The sequence below is a fragment of the Lytechinus variegatus genome, chromosome 2, assembly GCF_018143015.1.
Source record: "Lytechinus variegatus isolate NC3 chromosome 2, Lvar_3.0, whole genome shotgun sequence".
In the NCBI taxonomy this organism is placed as follows: Eukaryota; Metazoa; Echinodermata; class Echinoidea; order Temnopleuroida; family Toxopneustidae; genus Lytechinus; species Lytechinus variegatus.
Window position 1 is genome coordinate 42,272,808 of NC_054741.1, and position 26,181 is coordinate 42,298,988.

A 26,181-nucleotide genomic window follows, 5' to 3' on the forward strand; every position below is an offset into this window, starting at 1 on the left:
TTGAATTCATGAACAAGATATCTTTTAAGTGTTTAGGTTTTAGTTGATATGAAGTTTAGAGTGAAAACTGATTAAGCATCGACTCACGTTAATCCAATGTAGTTGTTCCAGGTTGTTGATATCTTTTCTTTCCATTTCAAAAGAACTTTAGCTTCATGAACCACAATCTTCGTTGATAAACCTTTCTCCCTCCGCATCTTGTAGGCCTCATTTGCTAGCTTTTTGCATTGAATTTAAGTGCCGGAGGTAGATCAGTCCTTACGGTAATTCGCGGCCGTTGGGATCCTGGTTGGGGTTGAGATTCGGGGGTTGCTCCGCTTGTCCTCAGTTGGCTACGTTGTTCGTAAGCATTCAGAATACGGTCGCGATCTCTAATGAAGGCAAATCTTGTGATTATGGGGTTCGGGCCAAGGTTGGTTGCTTCCGCGTGGCGACTCGGCAGAAGAAATGCAGCTGATCGGAGAAGAAATGCAGCTGGAAGAGCACTCACAAGGACATCTCTGCTTTTCCACAAAAACTCATTACCATGGCAACGATGTCTCCACCCACACCAAAATCAATAGGCGGCTTCGCTATACCACACTCAACCTTCATGCCACATTTGAAGATGATCGGAGAAAAAATGCAGCTGGTAGAGTGCTCACAAGGACATCTCTGCTTTTCCACAAAAACTCATTACCATGGCAATGATGTCTCCACCCACACCAAAATCGATAAGCAGGTTCGCTATACCATACCCAACCTTCATGCCAAATTTGAAGACGATCGGAGAAGAAATGCAGCTGATAGAGCACTCACAAGGAAATCTCTGCGGCGGAAGCGGCGTACGCAGCGGCGGCGCGACGAGGCTAAATCCATAGAGTTCGGAGATTCAATAAATGCTGCAATATTTCTTGAAATATGATTTGAAATTACTTGACTGGCCGCATCGGACGCAGCTCTGGCATACAGCATCACAAATTAATATATGCCAACAAACTGTTCATAATTATTTGATATTGTGCAAGTTGTGGGAATTTGTTAAATGCTGACTTTAAATATCATTATGTTTCATCACATTTTAAAAATGTTTCATTCAATATTTCGCCCAATTTCAAGGCACAATATCATGTGTTCAATTTAAATGTTTTGTGCTCAAATAGAAATGGCAGTATCCCAGTTATCTATTTTCAACACAGATCACTTCTGAGTTTTCGCATTAATCTGGAGGCATCATATGTCCCCACCAAAGGCTACAGTGCACCTGTCCTGTGTATTGTTTAGTACTTCTTTAGGAGGTGAAAGTTATTTGCACAGTGTTGTCTCTCCATTATTTTTACCTCCATGATCTCATGAAATGATAATGATGGCAAAAATTACATTGAATGAAGGTTTCTTTTTTTCTGGGATGCACTGTATGATCATGGGTTAAGGTACCAGCCCTTTACTTAATATTCTGCATCTATTTCAACTAATTTATCAGATTCATGCTTTCCAGAAGACAGAATATGCAAATTATCCCATCTCTTCTTCACAACTCACTTTTGTGTTGTCCACAAAAATGTTTAACTACAGTATTTGCAAAGAGACTTATAGAACTGGAAAAATATTCTGGGCTCTTTTTCTACAAATCTATACTTTATCCTACCTCAATATTTTTACATTCCATTGTAAAATAGTATGACAGCCACTTTATACTGTAAGTTAACTTGTGAAACAAAATGAAAATACTTACTTCAACATTGCCCAATAAAGGGTTAGGCTTCTTGTAAAGCATTTGTTGTGTAAGACTAGCCATACGACTGTATGCTGACAAAGTAGTAGGTCGACCCTTGCAAATGACCTCTTCAAAACTATTGAACTCATGGTCATGTGATCTAAGCCTTGATGCTGAAAAATGAATGATAGGAAAACAAATATTCAACACAGCAGAAAAAGGCACGGTTCATATACTGTGATTCAACATCATTATTGACTGAAGAAAAAAAACCTTATGGACTGAACAAAGATAAAAGCCCTTTTATAATATTCAAATATTTTAATGAAAATGAGATTTGTAAAATCTATTAGAATCTCTGAACTCACCACCTTGCTGTTTTCTGAGAAATTCTGTCTCCATTTCTAGCCTCTGTTTTTCTTCCTAAAATGGACAGTAAAATACATTACTGGAATATACTCATAAGTGGAATACAGAGAGAGAGATGGGGAATTAAAATTCAAAAGTGGGATATTTGGAGAGGATTACATTCAGGAATGAAATATGCAAAAATACATTAAAAAGTGGTGTATATATAGAGACATGCAATATATTCAAAAGTGGAATATGAAGTGACAAGGAATCTATCAAAAAGTAGATGCACTCCAGGGTGGAATATATAGAGAGTTGGAATATATTAATAGTGAAATATACTGTATATACAAAGAATGGAATACATTAAAAAGGGAATATATAATGCAGCAAAATATACAATGAAAGTCATTACTGGAATAAATAGAGAGGATGGATGTATTCTGAAGTTGGTATATACAGTGTACGAAGGAATTATTTGTACACTTCATATAATAATGCAAAATGAGAAGATGCACTATCTTGGAACCTCATAAAATAAAATGAATTATTTATATATCATATGTAGGGATATTGATTTTCCATTTTAAAAAATGACCTATTCCATTTCAGAAAATCTTAAATTCCATTTCAGCATGTCTGAACTAGCACATCAATGATGTGGAGCTCATCTGGCATTTCGCAACAAAATTTAACACAATTTTGAATTTCAGCCCAGTTGACACTGGAGTGAATTATAATGGTGACATAAATTGAGGATATAAATTGAAATTGATGAAGAAATGACATAGAAGCATTTTTTGTGATCTAAGATCTAAGACGAAAATTAGAATGATGTTGAACTAATGGAAAGGGTAACATTTTAAAATCACACTGTAAATCTTCTGCACTAAATTGATAGCACTTGAGTTGGTATTTCTTTTTCCCCCTAGACTTACATGCACGGCCTTCTCATATCAAATTACTCCTCTGATATTCAAATTTGAAGTTCACTTTGGATCCCAAGTATTGTACTTAATTCACAAAAGAGAAAATTCACCCTGACATAAACTTAAATTTATTGTGAAACTAGCAAAAAATAATTAAAAACTAGCACATCAATGATGTGGAGCTCATCCGGCATCTCGCAACAAAATTTAACACAATTTCGATTGCAGCCCAGTTGACACTGTAGTGAATTATATTGGTGACATAAATTGAGGATATAGAATTGAAATTGATGAAAAAATGACATAGAAGCATTTTTTGTGATCTATGAATAAATTTCATATGAATTAAGTATTAATAATTATCTAGTCAAAGTTTCTTAACTCTTTTCTTAACTCTTTTTTTGGTCGAAATGCATTCGTAACGTGCGGACGTCATCGGCATATGAGCTCTCAATTTTCAGGATTTTGAATAGGTTAGAGGATCTTATTTCGAGTCATGCCTAATAAGGAACGTTCCTATACCCTTAGATCATTTTCTAACTCCAAATCGTCAGAAAAAACTCAGGAAAAGGGTAAATTAATGGCCTCCAAGACCAGCAAAGCTGGGGCATCAGGAATTGCTAAGCACAACACGGCACGCACCGAGAAACCAACCCAGAGGTCCCCTAGTGGTTTGCCCCGACATAGCAGTAATTCAAATACCAGTGGACGCTCGAACGGTCACGTGACCGCTCAAACCGCCAATTCCCAATCAAGCCCAGAACATCACACAATGGATTCAGGTCAGTCTAATCTTTTGCCAGAAATGAAGGAAATGTTTGCTAATTTGAGTAAAGAAATGAATTCACGTTTCGATAACGTCAGCTTAGATATGCGGATGATGAAAGTTGAACTTGGTGAAACAAGGAAAGCCATACAAGATTTAGAAAATGCGGTTACTTTCAACACAAGTAACATTAGAGAGATCGAAAAGGAAATCATCCCCCAAATTTTGGAAACCATTGAGAATAAAAACAAAAAAATAGAAGAGAAACTTATGCTGCTAGAGCTACATGATAGGAAACAAAATCTGCTGTTGTATGGAGTCCCGGAAAAGAAAAGTGAAAATGTGTATTCTGCAGTATACGGAGTTATTGCCAAATTCCTTCAGATCCCTATCCTCGAGGCAGCTAGGACGCCACTTGTCAATGCCGTCTCCCGAGCACGAAGCAAGGAAACCCAGGAAGGGCAACACCGCTGCTGCCACGCCCTTATCATTGTTCGATTCACCTTCATGGAAGACCGTAATCGACTGCTTGATTCCTTCGAGAAACCCAACCATCAACATCCTGCTAATTCCGCTCATCCAGATCAACAGACCTCCCAGGAACCCCAACCGCAACAGACACCTGAGGATTGCTACAATTGCTACGATCGCGTTACGATTCGTACGGATCTCCCACCGGATATGAAACGTGAACGTGGACGTTTAGCTTCAATCGCCTACAAGATAAGGAAAGAAAAACAGCTTTCTACGAGAATTCGCGTCAACGGAATCAACCTATATCTCCAAACCCGCAAGAAAGCGCCAAATGGTTCGCCCCAATCGCCATGGAGCAACTGGGACGAGTGATGCAGTCTGGATTGCTTTGCTGATTTTAATCCACATGTAAGTGATGAATCTATTTTAACATTTATTGTGGATCCGAGTGTCTACGTTTTTCGTCAGTGATGCAATAAAATTCCTGAAAAAAGTATTTTCAACCAGATTATTTACTATGTCAAGTATATTTTGTGTTGCATCGAAATTGAAAGATGTTTGGTTAATGTTTTACGTTTGATATCAGCCAACGAAGCATCAAGTAATGCCTAAATGTCTGACAAAAGTGAGTTAACACTGATTTATTATCCAGATTCCATTTTTGATGAACCTAGAGAATGCATTATGTCTTAGAATGCACAATTGTCAAGTGCCTCTTTCTAACTGATGAGTCCTCATTATTTTTGCTTCTAGCCCCAACATCTTTGCTTTAGCCCATCATGTTTACGAGCCGAGATAGCCGTGATAGATATACTGAGTTATATGGCTTCCAACAAGATCATAACTCGTCTTCGAACCTTGAACTTCAGAGAAATGATAAAATCAATTTTTTTTTCTTAGCAGCGCTTATTTGCCATGCCTAAAACTTAACGTGTCTTGAATTATATCAACGGTCCATAGAGTAAGACAACAGACAACTACATTGCATATGAAAAAAAATTCTCTTTTTTCATGATATTCATGTTAATGATAATGAATATCTTCTATATTATTATATCAAAATGCCCTTTTTTCATTAAAAAAATATACTCTTTGGAATCATGAACTGAATGATTTCAGGTATATTATTGTTTGTAATGCTAAACATGGTTTGTAATGTCATTTATCTTCTGGTATCTTTATGCCACATATTTCATCAATTCTTTTCATAATACAAAAACCAAAATTGATAGTGTGTTGTGATATTTATCGCAAATATATTTTGTTTTTCGCCAGCATTCTTTTTTTTACAAGGTTTTGACATCTCAAAATATTGCATGATAACTATAAATAACTTGGAAAGTGACATAATACATTCATCTACATAGGATTTTTCCACTTACATGCCTTAATAATAGTAAATTGGTTCCTATTATACATGTGGAGCGTTGTGGCCCAGTGGATTAGTCTCCGGACTTTGAAACAGAGGGTCGTGGGTTCAAATCCCAGCCATGGCGTAGTTTCCTTCAGCAAGAAATTTATCCACATTGTGCTGCACTCAACCCAGGTGAGGTGAATGGGTACCTGGCAGGAATTTATTCCTTGAAATGCCACCGCGCTGTAAAAGGCTGCGGGGCTAAAGCCAGGGTAATAATATCCAAGTCCTTTGGAAGCGCATAGAGACGTTATTTATAATGTGTTATGCGCTATACAAGAACTGTCTATTATTATTATTATTATTATGTCATAGCATAAACATGTTTACTGCTTGTTAAAGTTAACTTAAATGATATTACACTTGAGGAATATCAGTTGACATCATCTCGTTTGACCTGATGTTTCTATAATTATAGTACGCATATGCAAATGTCACAAAACCTTTATCACTGAAGATTAGATTAAGGATTATCCAATATGGTAGCTTCAATAATTTTCATTTGAGCTGTATTAGCACAGCATACTTACCTGTTTATGGGTCTTTTATACTTTTTACAATCAAATATGAAAATACTTACCTGATTTTCTTATTTACGAGATAACTCATACATCTACTTGATTTGCTAGTTCAGCCCTCTGGACTGCCATACCCGAATAGAACTCCCAAGGATTTAAAAAGCGCGAGCGCGCCCTCTCCCGTTCAGGCTTACTACCCATGATCACCGCGCAATTAGCGTCCATCTTCCTCACCTTTCGCAAGCCCATACGTTGAAACATGTTGCTACGCAAGGCGGAGGGTCGGTGGGAGGGTATCAAGTAGATGTATGAGTTATCTCGTAAATAAGAAAATCAGGTAAGTATTTTCATAATTTACTTCAATAACTCCATACATCTACTTGATTTGCTAGACCAGCACGGACTCAAACCGTAGGGAGGCATGTTTTCAATTGTAAGCCTAAGAAAATTTAAAAGAAAAAAACAAAAACAACGAAATTTAGGGAGAGGGGGAAAAAGCCGCAGCTGCTTTAAGCGCCGAAGCAGCAAATCTCGCCTCGCTGGACGGAATGTCCTTCAAGTAGAAAGAAGTGAAGGAGTTAGTTGAGCGCCAAAAGGCGGCCCTCAAAAATGTCCTCGAGAGGAATGCCCTGTATACTCAGGAATACTAAGTATCATGGGCCCTCGGCCTAGTGTCAGGAGAACAACATCACCTGCTGACTAGAGCGTAAGAATTGAAATTTGTTGAAAATTTCAACAAGAATCGTGATCGGAAAACTGAAGCTTTTAAGGCTCAGTAAGTGATCAATCGACCAATCTGAGAAGGCGAGATATCTCAGAACCCCTACCGAAATTTAAGCGTGCCGCTTGCTAGTAACTAGCATGCGACTAGCAGGGCACTCGCTTAATAAGCGAGTGCATGCTAGCGAACAGTCCCTGCTCGCTAAAAGATCGCTAAACTATTACTCTGCACGCATATCACACGCTTATTAAGCTAACCGCATGCTAGTTACTAGCATGCCGCAAGCTTGCGCAAGCTAGTCGCACGCTTCCCGCAAGCTTGGAAATTTCTGTAGGGGAAGCCTCCGCGTGGGAGAAAGCGCCCAGAATTCGATATCTGTCTCAAATGCGTGAGGGCAGAAATCTGCAGAATTCTGATAGAGAGCTGTGGTAAAAAGTTACTAGCGGTCCGAAGGGGACCAGGAACGACGGAGAGTAGGGATTTAGGAAGAAAACCACTCGTAAGGCAGACAAGGGTCGAGAAAGCGACTGAGTGCCATCCTGTTAATAAGGAATGCCGCGGACATGTTGCCTATGTAGAATAGAGCAGTCTGGTCAAAACAGCTCAACCGGGCGTGTCAGGGATACAGCGCGGTACACATCACGACAAAAGTGTGTTAGACCGAGTGATCGAGAGAGAACTCAGGATCCCCTTTCTCCCATACTGATTGAAGCACCCATCTGAGGGTGCAGTGCCCGCCGTGGAAGAGGTGGCTTGGCTCAAGCCACCATCGCCGAGAGAGCCCGTGAGGCTAGGCTGCGATGGCTGTCCGCTGGGCGGGGGAATCCCTAGCAGCAGCAAGTGTACGCCAGAGGGAGCTGGCGAAAAAAAATCTGTCACGATATTACGTGTAAACAACCATCAAGAGATGCTCTAAACGAACAGACATCGCCAGATATGATACCTCAACCGTTACATTCCCAACGGAATCGAATGAGGTAGCAACGGCCCTGTCCTGTCAAGTTAGGGACGGAAACTGGCTAAGAGTGTCGAAGTCCTCGCTTGAAGAAACAAGCGAAGGAGACTTGAGGAAGTAATCACAAAATTTCCATCAGTCTGCGGTGAGAACCAGTTGTTTATGAAAACAGTCACAAGGCCTGTTTCTCAGGTGATCGTAAGAGCGAGCACCGCCGGCGCCGGTTGCGGCAGCGTGGAACAGTCCGATATCGGTAAGATAAGGAGCTCCAAAAAGCTGCGGGGGGGGGGCGGCAAAAATGACGCCCTAAGCAGCGGGGGATGAGAATCTAAATTTCTAAAAGAAGAACTCCAGTGAAGTAAATCACTTACATGGAGAGGCTCATCCACAGTCGGCCCGAGAGAAGGCGGGTCGTAGTGATCGTGGTTAGGAAGGCATAAGCATACATCCATCCACTGTTACATCATCCTCGGTCGTGCGGTGACCCTGGCCACATGCCTTGCATGGAAGGAGGATGAAAGCAGCATGCGGGGCGACTCGAGTGTGCCGTGAAAAAAAAAAAATTTCTAAGAAAGAAGCCGATTCGACCAACGGGCACGGTAAAGACATCCACCGTAGACCACTCCGCACAAGGAGGGAGCGGCGGAGACGCCCGCAAGATTGACCCACATAGAGGGCAGTCTATAAGATAGACAGTTAGAGCTCGACCGATGGTCTGGCGGTGTACAGTTTGGTGTGAACTCGCCGACCCGGTACGGTGGGTGTGCCCAGAAAGTAGGCATAGAATGCCGACAGAGAATCCTGGGGCTTTAAACAAGTTTGAACGCGCGTACATAGCCAACAATCTCATGAGATGTACGGCGGTTACTTTCCTCCGAGATGATGTTTACCCAACCGGGAAAGACTCGGGGAACAGCTGTGAATGTCAACAGGAGGGATATCTAGCATATGAAAAGCTGATTCCTTCCACGTATTCGGTGCGGGTGCTGCCGGCGGTGTCCAGGGGGACGACCGGTGATGGCAGCTCGGGCAGGGTTCGTACGAGCCGCCCGAATACGAGACAAATAGGTTAACATAACCATAATGCACCGGGTGGTGAAGGCATAGCGATTATTAAGCACAGGAGAACTTTTAATCGCCGTGACATTCAGATCCGATATACATACTCATAAGCTCGGAGAGCTATGAGATAGTGAGACATACCGCTGAGCGGTGATGGTGCTCATATCAGAGTCGCCCTCTCTTCAGCGGCGATCGCTGGAGAACGGGTGTCTGTACTAGCCCTGACTCTGGCGTTGCAAGGGTAGGAGCTAAGTAAGACAGGGCACCCTTACTTTCGAATAGAAAGTGAGGTTCAGGCCAGAAAAGCGACGGTCCCGTCGCCTGGGCGGACGGTCCGCGGACGTGATAGGTTGTCCTCTCAAAGCAGCCAAGTGCGGCATGCGGTATGTAAGAGATTCATACCTCCAATCTACGGGCCCGCTTAGGGGGAAGAATGGAGAGAGTTACCGCTGAAGGAGTCGTCGCCGTATGTGAGCTTGACGTAGAGGGCGAATTCGGGAGTACCTGCATAATAATCGCCCCCCCCCCTGCCTCTGCCTTCTCGCTAGCCTCGAGAGGCTTGAAAATTTCGAGACGGCGGCGCCGGAGCCTGGCGCTTCCGGGCAGCAGCAGAGCGGGGGTGGGTTTACACCCACGGAGCTGGCGGCTTCCTCGTCGTAGGAGCCGCCTCGTCTAGAGCGACCCCGTCACTCTCCGAGACCCCCAATTCGGCCGATTGAGCTCGGAGCGCCTGAAGAGGCGGGGCGAGAAAATATGGACTCCCTTGCTTCATCAATACCCCCGCTCGGAGGGTAGATGTGAGGTAGATACTTGTCAAGCAGCGCCTGAGCGCTTACTGAAAAGTCGACCGCGGGATAGGGGTTGTCCTCGTAAAGGGAGTCTCGCTCTATGGACTGAACCGGGGGGTTGTCCAGTAAGCGCCGGGGTGGCCCCGTGTGTCGGCTGGGACACGTGCTCTGAGATCGACGAAAATGCTGGAAAGCACACGCGATCTTGGGGCACCCGGTTAGTCGGTGCACTGGCTGGCGATTTAACAGAATCGCTCGAGGATTTCCCGGGTGTCTGGTGGTTATTGCCCACTTGTCTCGCTTGATGCTCAGGGGCATCAGCGGGGTGAGTAGACGTCGAGGGTGGGGTGAACCCGCACTACTCGAAAGCAGAATGTAGCAGCATGAATAGCTGTAACATCTGACCACCGACACAAGGGTCTGAAGGAGGGACGCCCATGGCAACAGGGCTGGCCGACCTCACCTTCGACCTCTTCTTCTTCGCGGCCTCCGCCGGTGTGGCCGGGGCAGAAGAAGGCACAAGAGGCACGGGTGATTTCTTACGATTTGCCGCCCCTGGCAGGGCGGCCGTCAACAACGAAACTTCACCCGAATCTGACGGGGTCAGATTGTGGTCACAGTCTGATGTGTGACGCCTCTCGCGGTAGCAGAATGTAGCAGCATGAATAGCTGTAACATCTGACCACCGACACAAGGGTCTGAAGGAGGAACGCCCATGGCAGCAGGGCTGGCCAACCTCTCCTTCGACCTCTTCTTCTTCTTCTCTTTCTGCGGGCTCCGCCGGCGTGGCCGGGGCAGAAGAAGGCATGAGAGGCACGGGTGATTTCTTACGATTTGCCGCCCCTGGCAGGGCGGCCGCCGACAATGAAACTTCACCCGAATCTGACGGGGTCAGATTGTGGTCACAGCCCGATGTGTGACGCCTCTCGCGGTAGCAGAATATAGCAGCATAACATGTATGACTGTAACATCCGGCCACCGATAAGAGGGTCTGAAGGAGGAATGCCCATGGCAACAGGGCTGGCCGACCTCTCCTTCGACCTCTTCTTCTTCTTCTTATTTTGCGGGCTCCGCCGGCGTGGCCGGAGCAGAAGAAGGCACAAGAGGCACGGGTGATCTCTCACGATTTGCCGCCCCTGGCAGGGCGGCCGCCAACAACGAAACTTCACCCGAATCTGACGGGGTCAGATTGTGGTCACGATCAGATTGTGGTTACAGTCTGTGTGACGCCTCTCGCGGTCAGGGGCTGGGCGATCTCTCCCGATGCTGTCAACGGAGGACGACTTATACGGCAGAGATCCTGACCTGTGCCGGGGGGAGAGAACCGCACTCTCCCTCCGGACTTCTGGTGACCCGGTAGCCGGTGGGTCGCATAGCCCTATGGGTGCTGCGGCGGCAGGACCTAGTTTAGGCTTGGAAGCCTTGGCTACCACTTTTTCCTTTGTCCGAGACCGTGGCACCACAGTCTCGGCCTTCCTTCTCTTAGCATCCGACCGCAAATTCGGAATGCTGATCGACGCACCCTCATACTCACCGCCGCTGGGCGCTCACCGCGGCGTCCCTCCTGCTCGCCTGGAGGCGGCCGACTTCTGTAACTTGCAATCGGGACGGTCCCCGTGGAGGGCACCAGGTCCTCTGGGGCTGTGTTAGTCCCATTCAAAGATACCTCTCTCTACCCTGAAAAAGGAAAAACAAGAATTTTTCTTCTTTTTTTTACAAAGATCTCGCTTAGATTAAAAGTGGAGACCGGAGTGGTCTTTCCCTCCTCCTAAAAGGAGTTTGTTTGAGCAAACAGAACAAAACAAGAGGGGAGGGGTAGGGAGGAAGAAGAACCTAAGAATAGTTTAGGTATCTGCCTGTAAGAAAATAAAAAGGAGGTCGGAGACTTTGAAAAAAGAAACTCCTACAAGGTTCCCCTACTATATTCTCTTTTTTTTTTTTTTTGTGCCCGAAGGAAAAATTCGAAACAAAAATTCAAAAATGAATGCAAGTTCAGAAGAGAACGAAGTTTCCACCTGCGAAGAAACACAAAAACAAGCATTTCAGAGCAGGAAGAAAAGGGATTGAGAGACAAATAATTCCAGATAAGAGAAATTTTACGATAATTTCCAAGAGGAAAAAAAAAAAGTAACCTCCTGTGGAAAGGTAAAGAAATTCAGAACAGGAGGAAGGAGGAACGTCTCTAGTAACGATTCCAAGAGGAAGAACGACACAGTAAATCCTCAAAGGGAATCGTAGAGCCCGCCTGTCGAAATAAAAAAATATATAAGACTAGGAGGGAAGAGGGAATTGAACGAAGAAAACAATTCCGGGACAGGTCAAAAAAAATTTCTAACAGGAAGGAGACCCCACCTGTAAAGAACAAAAATTTTTTTTTTTTTTTTTTTTTTAGGGGGGATTGAATAACCAAACAATCATCAGGTATAATTGCGTAAGCCGAATTAAACAATCCCCGAAGCGTCTGTGAATAAAATATTAATCAAGAATTTTATTCAGAACAGAAAGGAAAAGGAATTGAGCTTTAGGATGCGCCTGTGAATAAAATATCAATTAAGAAATTTATTCAGAACAGAAAGGAAAGAGAATTGAAGAATTAATCAATCAATAATCAATCGAAAATCTTAATAAATCAATTCCAGAAAGCAAGGAAGGAACAGAGTTGAAGATCCCAACCTGCAAAAAGAAATAACAATAACACCCTCGACAACAAAGTGTAGAGGCTGTCTAGAATTTAATTCAAAAACGGCACCAAAAGCCACCACGCTTTGAACGTGAAGAACAATAACCATGACAGGTGGTGAAGGCTTGCTGCCACGTAGGCAGGCCAAGCCCGGTGCCTCGCGAACGCGCTAGCGATGCGGCGCGACGAGAACTCAAACGTTAGAAAAACAATTTAAGTGTCACCAAAAACACGTCTAAAAAGTCACGCCAAGTGTAAATTCTGAACACAATCTTACACACAAATGGAAAGATTGAAATTAAAAGGGAGAATGCACCACAGATAAGCGAAAATAATATACCAAAGCTCAAAAAGATTTGAGCTCTTAGGAGACTTATCTGAGCACGTCTTGACAGGTGGCTTGCCGAAAGCAAAAGAGGAAGATGGACGCTAATTGCGCGGTGATCATGGGTAGTAAGCCTGAACGGGAGAGGGCGCGCTCGCGCTTTTTAAATCCTTGGGAGTTCTATTCGGGTATGGCAGTCCAGAGGGCTGAACTAGCAAATCAAGTAGATGTATGGAGTTATTGAAGTAAATCAACAACTTTTTTTCATTGGCATCGATCAGTGTTATCTGGTCATCGCAGTATTTTTCCTGCTGAGTTTTAATTAATGCACATGTTGAATTCCTGCATGCATTAACTGATAATGAACATGGATAATGAACCTTTTCGTACTTGTGATCGGTTCTTCTTTTTTAATTTTTTCTACATCCTTCTTTGTTATATTCAGAGCCTTTACATCATCCATTTTTTTGTTATACGTATTCATGATACACATTGCATGCACCGTGTGTTGCTGGGTTGAGTGAATCTTAATGTTTGCCTGACCTAGTGCTTGAGCCCACGTTTGCATTTGGACCGTTTCGATTTTGAAAGGGTTTTGACGGTTGAGTGGATGATCATTGATCAAACTGGTAAAAAGAAAAAAAAAGAAAAGTAAAGAAAATCAACACATTGCGAAAGTGGTTCATTAAATTCCTAGTGCTGAAGTTTTTTTCTTTTTTTTTAAGCACATGTGTCTTCAAATGTTAATTCGTTTCTATGGATAAATTTTATTCAGTACTGGCCTGGCAAACATAATCTGGCCTAGGCTTCTCTTAGTAAACCTCATTTCATCTTGATGTGAATAAAACATTAGTAAAGCAGTTACGTCACGCTGATTTGTTATGACTCAGTTTTCTTCTTTTACAAAGATTAGAATCGAGAAGATGTATTTTAACAGCTTAGTCAGATCTTAATTCGGTTAAACACAATTGCCGACAAATTATTATTCTTTTCATTCATTTACTCTTATTGATTTTTTGTATATGCAATGATTATCATTGATACATTATCGTGATAACTGGGTAGCGCATGTCTTCTTATATTATTACAAAATGCTTACTTCGATCATTTTTCAGAATCATGTTTATACAATCGTGTTTATCCCACAAATCAAAATACTTGCCATGATTAAATGTTGGATTATTCTGGCACTCGTTTATTTCAAAATGATTGCTTCTTTCTATAAGATGTTGTAACACTTCAATATTTATGTGCGGATAGCCTTATGTGTTTTTTTAGGGGGGAAGTTGGCGTGAATCTATTTGGCTTTTGATATTGACTTACGTTCATGTACACATAAACTTATTATCTATTTGAATGAACAATACATCCTCAACCTGTATGTTTACCCTTTTTTGTTCTGAGTGGTGCGAATGAAATATCTTCCAAGTTATCTAAATAAGGGTTGTTTTTATCAGTATAATAGTATTTGCTACTTTTTAGAAAACATTGCAATTTTTTCATTAGAATGAATTCGTTACAAGTATATTCCATGACTTATACCTCTATTCTTTCGAAATTCCTCATTATACAAGTTCTTGTTATTAGCTCTAATGCTGATATTCTTTCCTATGATGTTCCAGCCATTAGATTGCCCTAAGTTTCTTGTGCCATCAGAGACTCTGTGTTTGTTTCTCCTGTCTTATTCTTCATCATCATCATCATCTTCATCATCATGTGTTCATTTCTCCAATCGTTTTTTGTTCCTTATCGCCTTCTTCCTTTTGCATTTGTTATCCATCTACTCGTCTCCAATCTTACTTCATGCATGTCATGTGGACGTTGTTCATTCCCCACATCCTCTATATCTTGCTAATAGCGCTATTTTATACATGATTCCTTTTAATCGCCAAATATCTGTGAGGAGAAAATACTTTTTAATCTATGACGATGTCTGATTCATTAGATAGACAATCATTGCCTTTCCATAGGCTTGGTGATGACGATTTCTTCGAGTTACATCGACCTATTCAATCTAATGATGCCTCTCTTACCTCTACTAATTTATACAACAATCTTATCAGAAATAGCATGAACTCTTCATCCAGAGATGCCAACCTCTTGACACAAAAAATCAGACTGAATATCCTCAAAAATCATATTTTTTAGTGAAAAATCATATTTTCACAAAAACTCAATATGACCAGTGCAAGCCTTGAATTAAGCAGCTGCAGGCCGGGGGCAATTTCTTTTTAAAAATTGCCCCCGGCTCGCGAGCTTTTTACAGGAACCGGGGGGGGGGCAATTTTCTGGAACAAGGGGCAATTAAAAAAAAAAGAATATAACTGTGAACCACACTCCAAATTTGTTTATAGTAAGCGCAGCTCCTGCAATTTTAAATTAGTATAGAAATAGCATGCTAAGTAATGGGTTTATTCAAACAACTAAGAAATCACTGAGATTTAAATGTTTAAGTGTGTTTTGACACCCTCACTCCACATCCCCTTTACATGGGCTTATTTACTTTTCATCTTTAATGAACCACAAACAATGAACCCCCCCCAAAAAAAAAATCTAAATAAATGAATAAAATAAACATAAAAAAGAGAGAATTCAGATCAAATAATAAATTTACAAAAAAAAAATTAAAGGTTTTTTTTCATGGTTAGAATCACGGGTGTGGGTGAGTGTTTGTGTATGATTGTGACTGTGAGGTGCACTTGGATTGCATATAAATTATATTAAAGAAATGAAGAAATTAAATCAATATCTAACTCAGTCTATTCAAATTCCAGCACATAGCCACAGGCTACATGTAAATTTTAAATGTACATGTTTTGTAGGTTCATGAACCTTAAGTTTTTCAAAAGTTATTTGAAAACACAGATCTTCACAGAAAATGCCTTTCATTCTGGGAGAGTCTAAATTCTGTAAAAATGTATTCATTAATAACTTAAATATTCATCACAATGAAGAAATCATGAAGTTTTTTTTACAGTTTTCAAAAATTAACATGAAATCTAAACTCTATCTGAAACAGAAAATCACCATCACTTAGGCCATTACTGATAGAATTCTCACCCAGATCTCTGGCAGAGAATATGAGCTCAAACTGGCTAGCTAACAGCATCCAAGTACCACACTCACGTGCACGGCGTCCTATTTTTTTTTTTTAGATGGAGCCTTGTTTGATGATTTATTGTCTGATATTTACTTCTCACCAAGAAAGAAATTAAAAAGCTATAATTCACAACTATTGACGTTGGATTAATAAGGCTCCGTTTTGACAAGCAAAGTCGGCGACTGTGAGGATACAAGACTCGCATATCCTGTGTTGTAAACGGGGATTTATCTCCTGTGCAATTCAAATTACTATATCACAGAATTGTGATATCCTAACTGGAAATGTGTGCATTAGAAATTGCACATGGTGAAGTAGGGAAATATTGTTACCGCTATTGGAAGCACGCGCGTACATGTATTACAGGAAAAAAAAGACGGATGTAGCTCACTTTTTATGGTACTGAAAAAAACACGCACTTGGCAATTTGAAACTGTGCTTATCGTAAATTGAAAGTTACTTGATTTGGGCTTTTCAGATATTTAAGTTACATGTATGATATGGCTTCACTGCTCACTCACGGGCGGGCGCATACATACACAACACACATATATGGGACAAAAACAGGACTATGACAGAAAGTCGGGAAATCGTATTTTTGATGTCCAAAATCGTACTGTCGTATTTTACTTGTTTTATCGTACTAAATACGATAAAATCGTACTGGTTGGCATCTCTGTTCATCTGTAAACTTAGAGTTTGATTTTGATTTCGATGACCCAGCCAAACGAGGAATTACTAATTACGTAACCGTCAATCAGTTTTCCAATGTCTTGAAAGAATTTGAATCAAATACATTTTCCTTACTTCACCTAAATATCAGAAGTTTGAATCAACATTTTGATGAACTTCTTTCACTTATAGATATGCCCATGTCAAACCCACTGTCTCTAATCGGCCTTACGGAAACCTGGTTAAATCACGATTTAAACCACCCATTTCATATAAAGGATTATGATTATAGAAAAAATAAAGTTGGTGGTGGTGTTGCTCTTTATGTTCACAAATCACTTAGCTATACTATTTTGAATGAAATTTCGGTTTGCAACAACATTATTGAATCACTCTTCATTGAAATTTTGATTCCTGGAAATAAGAATATCATCGCCGGTGTTATTTATAGATCCCCTAGCTCTAGTACTCAAGAATTTTTACAACATTTTTCAGATTTATTTAGAGATATCAATTTTGACAAAGATTTTTTTCTGATGGGAGATTTTAATATAGACTTATTGAAAACTTAAATAATTCATATGAAGCTTTTTCCCATATGTTAAGCAATCAGCTGGACATAGTTATGCCAAAACAAAAAATTAAAACAAATTATAAAAAACACCAAAACTTTCTTGGATTTCAAAATCTATTCTACGCTCAATTAATCGAAAAAATAATATTTTTTATAAATACAAATTAAAGGGTACTGAGAAAGCAAAATTAAGGTATACGTCCTATAAAAACACATTAGTCAATATCATTCGTTTAGAAAAAAGAAAATATTTTGTGAATCGTTTGGAAATGTTCAAACATGATACCAAAAACACATGGAAAATTATCAAACAGGCAATGAACTTAACTGAAGGAGTTTCTGAAATAAATAGAATCAGGAATAATAATGAAATTGTTGAAGATCCAAAATATATAGCGAATAATTTCAATAATTACTTTTCCTTGATTGGTAACGATCTGGCTAAAAATATTCCCCCTTCTGACAGGTGTTTTACTGACTTTTTAGGTCCTGCTAATCCAAGTTCTATTTTCCTTTTTCCTACGAATAGACAAGAAGTCACAAACATTGTTTCCAACTTACCAAATAAAAAAAGTTCCGGCTTTGATGGAATCAGTAACGTTATTTAAAGGCCATTATTCCTTACATTGTAGATCCATTGGTCCATATCTTTAATTTATCACTGCTGCATGGTGAGTTTCCTAATTCCATGAAACTTGCTAAAATCATACCATTATTTAAGAAGGGTGACACACTTGAAGTAGGTAACTATCGGCCAATCTCGTTACTGTCTTCTTTTTCCAAAATTTTAGAAAAAAAGTGTTCACTGGAATGATAACTTTCTTAAAGAAAAATAATATCTTTTCAAACTTCCAATTTGGTTTTAGGGAGAAACATAGTACTGTTCATGCTTTAATGACTTTTGTAGAAAAGGTTGCCCATTCAACTGACTCTTCTTCTCACACAGTTGGTATATTCCTGGACTTCTCCAAGGCCTTCGATACGATAAATCATGACATTTTACAATATAAACTCAATCATATCGGTGTCCGTGGAAAGGCCTTGGAGTGGTTCAGGAGTTACCTCTCTAACAGAAAACAATTTGTTTATTTAAATGAGCAAGAATCTGATTTTAGAAATATTACTTGTGGTGTTCCACAAGGGAGTCTTTTAGGCCCTTTGTTGTTTATTCTTTATATAAATGATTTTCATAAATCGTCCAATATACTTTCATTCATATTATTTGCAGATGATACTAACTTGTTTTTTTCATACAGAGATCCAATGATATTGTTGATGTCGTCAATGCAGAGTTGCAAAATGTTTTAGAATGGAGAAGAACCAATAAACTGTCAATAAATCTTTTGGAGACGAATTACATATTATTTAGTAACTCCTTAGCTTCATTACCGACTCAAATTATGTTTGATAATACCCCACTTAAGCAGGTTTCTCATACAAAATTTTTAGGTGTTTTGGTTGATAGCAAGCTCTCCTGGAAGCTACATATTTAAAATATTTGCAAAACAATCTCTCGAAATATTGGTATTCCACAACGATCTTTGCTTTTTCTTTATTATTCTCTTGTTTTACCCTACTTAAATTATGGACTTTTGCTTTGGGGAAACACCCATCAAACTCTGTTAGAAAAATTATATTGTTACAAAAAAAGTAATTCATATAATCTGCAATGCTCCATTTCGTGCCCACTCAGATCCACTTTTCCTTGAACATATTCTCAAAGTAAACGATCTCTTCTTGTTTCATCTTGGAGAATTTATGTATAAATTCAATTTTGGTGCCCTTCCCTTAGTTTTTCATGACATGTTTATAAAGAATTAAACTATTCATAAATATCCCACAAGACAGTCTGAAGAATTTCATTTACCTTTACTAAAACACTTTCAGCACAAAATACATTCATTTTTGAAGGTCCTAAATTTTGGAATACTTTGCGTATAGATTTGAAAAACTCCCCTTCACTCGCAGTCTTCAAAAGAAAACTTAAGACATTTTTATTGGCTACGTATAAAACCTAGCTCTCCCTGTTGTACTTAGTTTGCCCTTTTTTATTATTATCACTATTATCATGATTGCTATTATTATTGTGAATATCAATATCATCAACATTATTATTATCTCTATTGTTAATGTCATTGTTATTATTGTTGGTATCCGAAGAACTCGTCACCACTTCTCAACAAGGCATACACTTTGATTCGTTTTCTTTGCGCGTTTGCTTCATACTCATTATACATTTTTAAATTTTCTTATTTTAGTCCACATGCGGTATGTTCTCATCGTTTCTCATCGTTATTCTTTGTACATTACTCATTTCATGCATCATGTTATTGTTTTTCACATTTTTCTTCTCTCTTTTGGCCACTATCATTTTAATTAATATGTAACTTGATATTAATGAATAATTTGTTTTGAGGGGTCCACGATTTACAAGCACAGCTTCACAGTGGACCTCTCCATTTCCAGCATGTTATTTTCATCCACAAATATTCCATAATCCATATTAACTTTCAAATGTATAATTTAGATGAATATATATATATTGTGTTACATGTTTCTTTATTACATTTCAATTGTTGTAACTGTATTTATTATGGATTTTGTCTACTGTTTTGTTAGAAATGAGAAAAAATAAAACTGAAACTGAACTCTGTGTAGAACCTTGGTGAACCTAAAGTAGCTCTCTGATGGAACAAAAACAACCAAAATCAATCAACAAAATAAATAAGTAATTTTTGTGAGTTTTGAAAATATATGAATAAATTAGCATATTTAATGAGTTTCAAAATTCTACGTTGAAATTTTGTATCACCACCTCGAGCTATCATAAAAAAACATACAAAATTGAAATTGATCAACAAATGAAGAAGAAAAAACATTTTTAGTGATTTATGAATAAATTTTGCATAAATTAAAATAATTTTCCAGACAAAATTTCAAAATTTTGTGTACAAGTGTGAACCTCATGCAGCTCTACCAGATGGAAGAAAAAAAATCAAAATCTGTCAAGAAATAAAGAATAGGCATTTTCTGTGATATATGAATACATTTTGCATAAATTAGCATAAATAATTTTCTACTGAAAATTTCAAAATTCTGTGTAGAAGTTTGGTGGGTCTCATGAAGTTCTACCAGATGGAAGGAAAAATATCAAAATCTGTCAACATATAAAGGAGAGGCATTTTCTGTGATTTCTGAATAAATATCGCATCAATTAGCATAAGGAATTTTTTACTGAAAATTTCTAAATTCTGTGTAGAAGTTTGGTGAACCTCATAAAGTTCTACAAGATGGAAGAAGAAAAAAAGTAAAATTCGGTCAACAATTTAAGAAGAAAAAGCATTTTATGTGAATTTTTAAAAATATGAATAAATTAATTTTGCATAAATTAGCATAAAAATTGTTCTAGTCAAAATTCTCTTAAGAAGATTGGTGAACCTCATGAAGCTCTACAGATGGAAGAAAAAAAATCAAAATCGGTCAACAAATAAAGAAGCATTTTATGTGAATTTTTAAAAATATGCACAAATTAGCATAAAAATTGTTCTGGTCAAAATTTCAAAATTCTGTGTAGACGTTTGGTGAACCTCATGAAGCTCTACCAGATGGAAGCAAAAAATTCAAAATCGTTCAACAAATAAAGAAAGGAGAAGCATTTTTTGTGAATTTTGAAAAATGCGCATATATTAGCATATTTAACCCTTTGAACCCGATACCGGCCTACAGCCACGTGACTTCAAAATGTCAGGTGATCTTTTAAAAACGACGTCATCTTTCTAGTACGTATACCTGTGTAGGAATATTTAGTTGATAATTTCAGTCAAGATTGGCAATGATTCTGGAAGGATTTTGCATAAAAAATGGCCAAAATATGCCACTTTTCTGCAGTTGTTCGTGTCGTATGTGTGGTGATACACGGCATAATACGAGGTGAGTCACATGCTTATTATGGGGAAGCAATTGATATATCTGACTTTGGTAAAAACAGTGATTTTGAGCCCAAAACAGACACTAAAGTTGATATTTCTGTTTGTAGATTAGGTCTACGAGAAGGTTAACAACTTCAGCTGGCTCGGTCCGGGTACTAGCGGGGGGTAGATGCCGTTGGGTCTCGAATCCTGAGTTTGTGAATGTGGTCTATATGTGCAAATAATTCAGGGTCTAGGTCACCGCTGCCCTTAATAATTTAGGGTTCAAAGGGTTAATGAATTTCAAAATTCTGTTTAGAAGTTTTGAATCCCCCACCTAGTGCTATCATATAAAGCAAACAGAATTGAAATCGGACTTGAAATGGCAAAGTAGTAGCATTTTGAGATTGTGGACGAACGACAGACGCCACGCCACAGCATAAGCTCATCTTGCCCCTCGGGCCGGATGAGCTAAAAATGAAAATGGTTTTTATTGTACCTTAAGTATATCAACATACAAATCATTTCACATCCGCTCCTGAAAGATTTTTTTTAGCAAACATGACCCACTGATTAAAAAAATAAGAAGTATACATTTTGGTGCATAAAATACGGGGCAGGTGCTTGTATATGACGTCACAGATAAAAAAAACCAAACATGCATTCATAATAACTCCCATAATCTTTGAGGGTTTTTCTTTAAACATTCACCAATATATTTTTGTGCTATATTTACAGTAAACCATTTGTCAGGGTGAACTCCTCCTTCAAAACAGGTCGATAGAATGGTAACTGAGAAACACCTATGATTATTTTTACCTCTGCCATTTTTACCTCTGCAATTTTTACCTCTGCCATTATTACCTCTGCCCTTTTTACCTCTGCCATTATTACCTCTGCCATTTTTACCTCTGCCAATTTTACCTGGCACCCTCTGTAGAGCTAGAGCCGTATGAGAAAAAGGGGTTTCCGAAACAACTTTTTGCTCTAATTTGAAGCTGCATCTGAATCTCAGTTATAGGTATGGGAAGAAATAACAGACAGACGATCCGGAGTAATTCAGAGTCCGACTCTCCTGCGGTCAACAGGACTGCCCGAGATGGGAATTAAATTGAACTTGAGATGCTCGGCGGGTCGCGCAGCCGAGCAAATGTATCCCCCAAACCTACCGCGTCATCCGTCATTGCGATATATAGAGCTCACACAGAAATTTGACCAAAAAATACAATTATCATGGCGACAATGACCCTAGCATGCAGGTCCCCCAAGTCCATCTACCATCCAAGTGTGGTTGAAAAGTGACTTATGGTTGCGGAGAAAGAGTCTTGCATGTTAACTTCCAACTTTGACTTGAAAATGACCTTTGACCTTACCATGTGACCTCTGACTGCAGCATAACATGCAGGTTCCCCAAGTCCATCTATCATCCAAGTTTGGTTGAAAAAAGACTTACGATTGCAGAGTTAGGTGTCATGAGAGAGTCTTGCATGTAAACTTTAATGTTGACCTGAAAATGACCTTTGACCTTACCATGTGACCTCCACCCACACCAAAATCGATAGGCTTCTTCGCTATACCATACTCAACTTTCATACCAAATTTGAAGACTATCGGAGGAAAAAATGCAGCTGATAGAGCGCTCACAAGGAAATCTCTGCGGTGGCGGACGCGGCGCGGCCAAATCCATAGAGTCCTCCGAACTCTGTTCCGGGATACAATAACTTTACTGTCCATAAAGGAAATTTTTTTCACTGGTTTACACACATGTAGATACTATGTTTATACACAGAACAAAACAATAGATGATGAAAACATGTCAACATGAGGAAATAATTCCAACTCAGGTATACATGGTTCACGCCAAATTGACAATACACACGTATTTGAAATTTGTCTGTTCCTTTCTTCTTTGAAACTGAGCATAAGAAGGGGAACATTCAGACTGGGCCTGACCCGGCTCGATGGAGGTCTGGGCCTGGGAAGGAGACCGCCAGGGGGTCCTTCCCAGCCCTGGAACTAGGGTTAAGGGCGTTTACTGTGGAGCTAGGGGGCAATATCGAATGCAGAGTTTTCATGAACCAAAATCCAGCCTCATTTGTACCTGGCTCGGGCAGGGACTCGAGGTTAGTACAATGAGAGCTATCTTGTCTATTTTGTTGGGGGTTTGCTTCTGAGGGTTTCTCAACATTTTTCATACGGGGATGTTAAGCGATGGGTTTATCCTTAGATATTTTTTTCGATCTACTCCCTTTCTTAGGCTGGGGCAATGATGGGAGAAAATTGGAGCGGGTAGCTCCAGGTAGCTGCCGCACCCACGCTCTCTGTGCCTGCTGGCAGGTTTTCCTTTTCTTGTGTTCAGTACCAGGTGGGGTTTCCTTGCCCACCGCAATAATGGGTTCCTTATCAGGCGGATTTCAACTCTCTTCCGCCAAACCTGGCTGTGTTCTTGATTTCATACCCGACACAGGGTTGTCCTTGGTTCTTTTCTTTTTGTCAGACATCGGCAGAGGTGTAACAAAAGGAAAATTAGAGGCACAAATTTGAATTTTATCACTATATGGTGCACTTGTGTGCTGTTGGAAGGGAGAGCGATAGTGAAAGAGGAAGTGATGAATGATGTAGGTCACAAGAAACCCCTGACGGGTTGCACGCTGTACATGCCAGGGGCATGCATAAATTATGTGGGAGATCTTACCAGTGTTGTTGAGGTTGGGGAGGGGTGAATAGCAATGTTAAACAGGGACAGGTGAGTATGCCGATACGATAGGAAATATGTATTTTTTTGTTCTAACTTTCTTTTCTTTTATGCAATGTGACTCTGATGAGTGCATGTCGAAAAGCTTCAGTATGTCAATTTTTAAAGGACAAGTCCACCTTAACAAAAGATGATTTTGACAAAAAAGAAAAATCCAACAAGCATAACATTGAAAATTTCATCAAAATCTGATGTAAAATAAGAGTGATATCACATTTAAAGTTTTGCTTAATTTCACAAAACAGTTCTCTGCACATCCTGGTCGGTATGCAAATGAGACTGATGCAGGGCTGCCAACCTTTGAGAATAGTTTGGAGTGAGACATTGCGAGGGAGCGAAGCGACCAAGCCCGAGGGCGCTACGGGGGGGGATGGTGCGGTAGGGAGCTTTTACAATTTTGCAATTTAAATGGTGCAATCTGGCACATACTTTTAACTCTGATTCCATAAATACATAAGGCAGGATTCAAATAGGTTAATTGATTATTTTTAATGAAGTTCACTTACCTTGAAAAAAAAATCCACATTTTTAAGTGCATTATTCCATATCAACTTTCTTTATAATAGCAGTGTGGTTAAAAACTTTGAAACTTTCGCCTGGCCGGGTTATAATGTTATTGAATATAGGTTAATAAACTTTTTTTCTCTCTATTTTCGGGGTTCAGCGTGAGAATTCCTATGATCAGCGTGAGAGTGTGCGAATCGGGTGAAATGCGTGAGACTCACGCAGATTGCGTGAGAGTTGGCAGCCCTGCTGATGACATCATCCACTCACTATTTCTTTTTTTTTTTATTTATATGAAATATTCTGATTTCCTCTCCATTAACAAGTGAAACAAAGATTAATTCCTCCCCGAACATGTGAAATTAGCATTGTTTAATACTATATGGTTCAGTCAAGTTGGTCCCTTCTTGCCAAATCAATAAAAAATGAAATATAATAAATAATTCAAACAATTAAAAAAAAAAAATGTGAGGGACACCATCTGTCTCATTTGCATGTCACCGAGTTGAGCATGTCACTATTTTGTGAAAAATAAGCAAAACTTTAAAATGTCATTACTTTCTTATTTTACATCCGATTTTGATAAAATTTTCAGTGTTATGCTAGTTTGATTTTTGCTCATTTTTTCAAATCAAGATTTTTCTTGGGTGGACTTGACCTTTAATGCTATTTTACAGTTTTGTGGTGCCAAACACTTATTTACATTTACTTGTGGATGAACGAAAGGGAACATGAAATTATTTCATTGCTGATTCAATTATCCAATTTCTTTCTTTTCTGATAACACATTTTGATCATTACAATTATTTCATGAAGACTACACTGCTTTAGGATATAATTTTGTTAAACTGATAACAAAAATTACAAATCAGGCACTAGGAACTATGAAACTTACTTTGGAAAGATTATCAAAGCTGAGAAGAAACTTGCAGTAGATACTATCTAATTTCACTCTGCTTTGTAGCTGTAAAATATGTGGGGGAAAAAACATTAAAGATTTTTAAATAAAAGAAATCAGCTGATATCCAACTTTATCCTGTCTTTTCAAATTGACTGCTCATTTCCATTCTATGACTAAACAAGAGTGTTGCTAAGGCGAGCACATAATACGCCCGTCTGTAACACGGAAAATGGTCAAGCAAGAAAAGTGGAAGATGGCGACTTCACCTTTGACCTTCTGACCTCAAAATCAATAGAATTGCCAGGATCTATGCTAGTATCATACACACCAAATTATGTGTGTATGAGCCTAGGTTAAGTTCAACCGAAGTTATCACGTTTACAAGGACTGCAGAAGGGTACTATGAAAATACTTACCATGATTTTCTTATTTACGAGATAACTGGATATACCCATTTGATTTGCTAGTTCATTACGATTAACTTGCGTGCCGAATATAGAGTACACAATTTTCCTGCGCGCACGCTGCATCTCCCTATTAATGCACTATCTCAAGATCATCGCGCAATTTGGCGTCCATTTCCTCTCATGAGCCTGCAAGCAAGACATGTTGTCACACAAGGCGAGGGGTAGGAGGGAGGTTTCAAATGGGTATATCCAGTTATCTCGTAAATAAGAAAATCATGGTAAGTATTTTCATAATTTACTATCAATAACTGGGATATACCCATTTGATTTGCTAGACCAACATGGATTCAACGTGAAGGGAGGCATGTCTAGAAAAAAAAGAGTGCGCAAAAAGGGAGACTAAGACACGGGAGCCGCTGCCTTGAGAGCAGAGGAGGCAAATAAGGCCTCTCCCGAAGGAATGTCCTTTAAATAAAAGGAAGTAAAGGAGTTAAAAGAGCGCCAAAAGGCAGCTCTTAGAATGTCGTCCAAGGCGACTCCATTAAAAAGAGCCCAGGAAGTGGCGATACTTCGAGTGTCATGGGCTCTCGGCCGCGCTGCCGCATACGGCTCGCGTGACGTGACAAACAACTGATCAGAGTTGCGAAGCGTCTTCGTTCTATCCAGATACCACTTCAAGGC

General features: G+C 39.5%; 1 protein-coding gene across 1 annotated transcript in view; it reads right to left on the reverse strand.

Moving 5' to 3' along the window:
- Positions 1 to 867: 867 nt before the first annotated feature.
- The window catches only part of LOC121408113 (protein Jumonji-like), a 61,039-nt gene continuing 35,725 nt past the window's right edge, over positions 868 to 26,181 (reverse strand). The window contains exons 4-6 of the mRNA XM_041599448.1: positions 25,088 to 25,156; positions 2,065 to 2,119; positions 868 to 1,869 (exon numbers count right to left, since the gene is read on the reverse strand). Coding sequence (XP_041455382.1) covers positions 1,619 to 1,869; positions 2,065 to 2,119; positions 25,088 to 25,156 — 375 coding nt within the window. The 3' untranslated portion in view covers positions 868 to 1,618. The remainder of the gene's footprint in view (positions 1,870 to 2,064; positions 2,120 to 25,087; positions 25,157 to 26,181) is intronic.